Source organism: Saccostrea cucullata, unplaced genomic scaffold (genome assembly GCF_032062105.1).
Source record: "Saccostrea cucullata isolate Sc308-1 unplaced genomic scaffold, CSIRO_AGI_Scuc_v1 ctg44, whole genome shotgun sequence".
In the NCBI taxonomy this organism is placed as follows: Eukaryota; Metazoa; Mollusca; class Bivalvia; order Ostreida; family Ostreidae; genus Saccostrea; species Saccostrea cuccullata.
Window position 1 is genome coordinate 225,078 of NW_026938421.1, and position 6,000 is coordinate 231,077.

At 38.4% G+C, this 6,000-nt stretch overlaps 1 protein-coding gene across 3 annotated transcripts in view; it reads left to right on the plus strand.

Moving 5' to 3' along the window:
- The window catches only part of LOC134250184 (zinc finger and SCAN domain-containing protein 2-like), a 58,501-nt gene extending 53,284 nt beyond the window's left edge, over positions 1 to 5,217 (plus strand). For all 3 annotated transcript variants that reach the window (XM_062732535.1, XM_062732534.1, XM_062732536.1), the window contains one exon: positions 1,994 to 5,217. In XM_062732535.1, coding sequence (XP_062588519.1) covers positions 2,024 to 4,867 — 2,844 coding nt within the window. In that variant the 5' untranslated portion in view covers positions 1,994 to 2,023 and the 3' untranslated portion in view covers positions 4,868 to 5,217. The remainder of the gene's footprint in view (positions 1 to 1,993) is intronic.
- Positions 5,218 to 6,000: the final 783 nt, after the last annotated feature.

A 6,000-nucleotide genomic window follows, 5' to 3' on the forward strand; every position in this document is an offset into this window, starting at 1 on the left:
TACCATGGTGCGCCGTTTTGTTTTTTGGTCGCAAAATGCAGAAATTATATAAAGTAGGTAAAAATAGCTACTTTTGGTAGCTTTAAATACCTAGGTAGCTATTAATAGCTACGTAGGTAGAAATAGTCTTTGGACTGGACCTGTTAGTGTATGCACAGAGGATTTGGATGTTAGCATTCTTTAGCAATTTAATGCCCTGCAGTGATGGTCATTTAAGATTCCAGAGAATGAGAAATCTACAGCCTTTCATGTATCTCCTATCTTACAAACAATCAGAACACTTATGTCGATTTTTCCATATATAGACCAAGGTCAAATTGGTCATGCCCAGTGGAGCTTTCACAAATTGACCAGAGAGTGTATGTTAATATCTCTAGTGCAAACTTACACCTAAGTCATGTCAATTATCTTATGAATGCAAAAAGGATTGATTTTTAATCCATGATTTTTTTTTCTTTTTTAACATATGAAATTAGAATTTCCAAATGGGATAAAACTATACGTTTACCATATCTTATTACTATATGTTCCAGTATCAAAACTTTAAATATCTGTGAATTGATCTAGATCTGCATTAATTATTTCTAATGAATTTCTCTAAAACTATTCAAGGATATCCTGATAATCTCATTAATGTGCATAGAATTTATAGGCTGATATCTCTCTCACCTAATACAGCCAATCTCTACCATTGAATTTTTTTTTTAATTTTAAGTGACATATGTGTCCTGTTTTATTTCTTTTTTTTAAATTAGCGCATGTGTGATTTTTACTCAAAAGTGAACCTAACTGTCACATCTGTTTCGGGGCAATTATGACACCCGCTATAAGCAACAAACAAATTGAGCAACTCAAATCAGCTAGATTGATCTAGTTGTTACATAATTGTTACACTGTTATTACACCCAATTACAGGCCTAGATAAACACAGGAATGTAGAGATTATTATCAAACAACATGCAGAATGTTAAAAAAGAAATTAAAAAGCACCATAGTGAATGAGGGATTTTCTGGGATGCATGTGCTCATTATCTCGACACACTGAATGAGTGGATTTAACAAAAACATCTTATTTAGATTATATGGACATTAATTAATGCAATTGAATTCAAAATGAAGAATTAATGATACAATATATGGTATGTTCTTTTAAAACTTTTTTTTGGCCCTTTATTCTAAATATATTTGATTTATTAATTAATAAGGACAGATGATACAAACTTTTATAACATTTAAAAAAAAAACTGTTTATCGTAAAGTAAAATAAAATAAGTTGCATTGATTTTCATTTTTCTATTCAAATGAGATTTTAAAAGACAAAAGCTTGTATATAGTAATGATGATTGATGCAGAAAGGTGGAATTTTGGACACCATAGAAAGTTTACAACTTCTTGATAATTAAGAAGTTAATTGTTTTGCATCTAGTACAAGCATAAAAGAGAAAAAATTATACCAATATAGGCATCCATTTCTTGTTTGTATCTTCTGTCCTTAGATTTTAATAAAAATTGTTATTGAAATTTTAGTTTTTCTTGCTAATTGAAGCCTTAAGAAGAAAACATTAGGATCATGACTTTAAAAAGTCAAACCTAAAAAATAACACAATGTCATGAAGTTGTATGATAAAAAGTAGTCAACATGTAAAGAAGGAAATTTGTGGAGCCCTAGGCACTTTTCATTCAAGGAAAACATGCATTGAATTTAATTATATATGTAGCTTTATTGCACTGTGTTCGTAAGGCATTGCATAAAAAACTATTTACCTTTGTTTGTCAGGTTATAAATAATTGCCACATATACCAGGAAAACATTTTACTTGTGTTTTACTTGTGTGGTTTTTAAAAGAAAGGTCCTAATTAAAGATTCATTTTTCTGATTATTGCGAAGTTTGTTCACATAAGTTGTTTTTAATGGTTTGGGTTAAATAAATTAAACGTATTATAAATGGTTGCAGTTGAACTGATGACTGATGTGGTCCGTAATATTTTGCAGGTAATAAAGGAATCTTGATCTTCTGGATCTATGGTGGTTCAAGGCGAACAGAAGAAAAAAACTTTAAATCAGGGAACTGTTATAGACTTTTATAAGGATATTTATTCTACAATGGATTTGAGTAATAAAGCTCAAACGAGTGCTCAGGGATTACTGGCAGCTGCTGCCTCCAGTATGGGGGCATTGAACTTCAGTCAGGGGGATACATTTAGGGGGGACAGCCCCCTGGGTGGAGGGCGGAGTGGGACAAACGATTCATTTCCATACGGACTGAGTGGTGTTGCTATGCCAAATTACGGGTACCCTAGTGATCTATACCAATTTACCTCAAACGGTTATCCTCGAAAGTCCCGCACTTGCAGCTACTGTGGGAAGGTGTTCACCAGATCCACAACAAGACGTTATCATGAGAAGCGCTGTCCTCTTCTTCGAGCGGCAGTCTGCAGCATGGTACCTCAAGAGGACACGAAGAAACTTGGAGCCAGCACGGCATCCGATCATAGCGCTTCATGGCCTCTGTCATCATCTTTATCGGAATCTCGGAAATCAGGGGAATCTAAAGTTGTTCAGTCAGGGAAAATCTCCAACTCACTTAACAAATCATTACCTCCTCTCATGACCCCTCCCTTTTTAATGGATCGGAAGTACCTCAAAGAGATGGAATCCGCGGGGTACCCAGGAGTCATTGTCAAAAAAGAAGCTCAGGAACATCGTACATCTCAGGGCAGCAAACTGTACGACGCGTCATCTGATCTCTCCTCCTCTCATTACATGACCGAGCCCCGGAGGTCACCTCACCTCAAGCGAAGCGAAACTCGGGGTCATTCAGTGTCCCCTTACAGCACCTCGGCAGGACTGGACCTGTCCAAATCCCCCTCAGGAGCCTCACATGATGATGCCAGCTCAGTCACACACGAGGACCAATATCAAAGGGAACTCATTCAGGAAGAACTGCAGAGAGAACATGGAAAGGTGGAAAATGGTCGGGATGTAGATACAGAAAAAGATCTGGCAGCGAACGAGAGGATGAAAAGAGGAGAGCGAAGTACACAGCCTGGTCAAGATGATTCAGACTTAATGGATATTAATGAACCTACCTCAATGCCAGTGTCACAGGATGCTTCTCTCTATTCAGCAACAAATGGCGAGAACAGGATAGACTCAAAAGAGGGTGTGGAAGGAGGGGAAACCAAATGTGAAATCTGTGGTAAGAACTTCCCTTCATCCTGGCAGCTTCATGTACACAAACAGATCCACACCAAATTTAAGCCGTATGCCTGTCGATTTTGTGGGGACAGGTTCTCGAAGGCAGGACTGAGAATTACCCATGAAAGAGCTCACTTAGGAGAGGTTGCTTTTACTTGCGCTTTATGTACAATCTCTTTCAATAGCAAAAGCAGCCTCCAACTACACATCAAGAGCCAGCATGCAGAGAGTCCTTGGACCTGCAAGCACTGCGGAGAGACAGTGGAAGCTCAGAATGATCTGATCAGCCATTTACAGAGTCACAGTCTAACCAAGGAGGAGCAGGAGTCTCTGCAGTACATGCCTGGGGCCCCAGGAAGTGGTGACTATGACGACGATTCACTGGAAGATGGAGATGAAGAACAGGAGACAATGGACTCTGAAGCCCTGTCAGACTCCATCGAGGCCTCGCCAGAGAGAGAGGTTGAAAACCTGGAACAGACACCCAACTCCTCAGGACTGGCAGACTCGGACGAACCTAAGGAGATGTGCAGTATATGTGGGCATGAGTTTCCTGCAAGTCACATGGCATTTCATATGAAGGTCCATGAAGGTCAAAAGCCCTATAGCTGTCCTATCTGTGGTAAAAGATTTGGCTACAAAAACAACATGAAATCTCACATTAAGCTACACGCAGGCATCAAGCCTTACCAGTGCTCAATTTGTGGAGCTAAATTTACCCGAGGATCAACCCTGCGCAGACACGCCCGTCGTCATGGTATATCGGCTGAAAGCGTCTGGGACCTCTTTGTGAAAAACAGCGCATCTTCTCAGGAAAACATGCTACCACCTACAAACGGCAGCAACGGCACTCCTCTTAAAAACAACAGCAACAGCATGCCTCTGCATGCTTCACCAGATGAGCGCAAGGAGGAAGTCGCTCCTTATGCTGACTCAGCATACAACAGTTTCTTCAACGCACCTACCTCAGTTGCAATGTCAAATGCATTATTTATGAGTTACCAGAATCACCAGGCGGCTGTTGCTGCAGCGGCCTCGTCATTTCCGTCTATTTTTAATACCTCATTACCGACCTCTACCTCAGAGATCCCTCTCCGATCCTCGGCCGGATTTTTGGAGACTAGTCACCACACACCTCAAGCTGATGCCCTCAACCTCAGCATTCAAAAAGCAGAGAAAATTAGAAGCAGTGAAAGTCAGGAAAACATCCTCTCTCCTCCTACCTCAGATGAAAAACCCTGGGCGGTAACAGGGTCAAGTGTTCTAAGGCCATCTGTTACCCTGGCACCAGGAATCAAAGCTAACTCAGTGGACATTGGTATTCAGGTTAATAAATGCTGCAAAAGCAGTCTAGAGCCACTCCCAGAAGAGGTAAGGAGTCCAAGTGAAGCCAGCGTTCATTCAGATCACAGCGGCTCCACCTACCAGCAGGTTTCCAGCTCAGGGTTAGACAACTCCACAGAGAGTATATCAACACTACTTGCCACTGGTAGGCTCTACAAATGTGACCACTGTGAGTGCTACTTTTCGGAGTACGCAATGTATCGTATTCACAGCAAGCTGCATGCTCGAGGTGGAGACCAGAAGCCCTTCGCCTGCCCTGTGTGTGATGAAAACTGCCAAGACAAGACTTACTTCTGCATGCATATTGCAGATCATCTGAGATAAAGCTCAGATCGGTTAAAACGAACTATAGTATATACCTCAACGTTCTGTATTTTTCAGTGCATTTGTGTATTTTTGTTACATTTATCATATTTGTATGAATGTGTCATAGTTAAGAAGGGTAATATGTAAATGCCCCAGATATTTACATTTTTTGTCAATGATATATGTAGTACCTCATTCAATTTTTTTTCTGAAGTGTTGTTGAGAATGATCTGTCAAGGGGAATAACTCCAGTTTATCTCTTCATTATTTGATATACCTCATCTGTTGTGTGAATTTGTGATGTTTGTTGATTAAGTAAGCAGCAAAACTAATTGTTTATTTATGGTTTTTGTTAATATATATATATTTGCCTTTTTTGGGTCAGTTTTATAACTGTCATACTTAATAATAATGAAATACCTCATCCCCTAGCCAAATGACATGCCTCTGAATTCAACAAAGCAGAAAATATTTTCAAAGATATATATTTTATTCTACTGCAAGTCTTCAAAGTCAGCTAAACATACAATGACTATTTTTGTGCAATGTGAATGATATATATTATCGATTGTTGTATGATTTATATAAAAGGGGTGGATTTTTTGTCACGTTTTGCTCACAATGTAACAGTATTGTCATTCTCTGATGTTCAGTTACAATTCAGAAATTAGTTCCCCTCATAAGATTACAGAATGTTTGATATACCAGGTAGTTTACACTAGCAAAGCAATAATTTTAAGCTGAAATTTTGTTTATTCCAAATTTACATTTCAGTACACAAGAGCTGTTGTATTTTGTTTGTTTATGCTGAATTCGTTGTCCATTTCCACCCTAGATACATTCTTGTTGATCATCATTGTTCACTCCTGATGTTTGATCTGATGTGTGACTGACTAGTTTTTTTTTTCATGTAATTTACAACAGTTTTTAAAAAATTAACTAATGCAGCATTAAAGATATTCTGAATTTTTAAAGCATAAATTTTGAGATAAAAATGATGTACTACGGGTGAAAATGATATTCTTCCTCAAATAGAAACTATTTTGTGTGTATGTTTAAGTATTTTCTTGTGTGGAACTGTTTTTTTTTTTTGTTGTTTGTTGTAAGAGAGAAAAAGAATTCAGGCTCTCACAATATGGGTAATGTAAAGT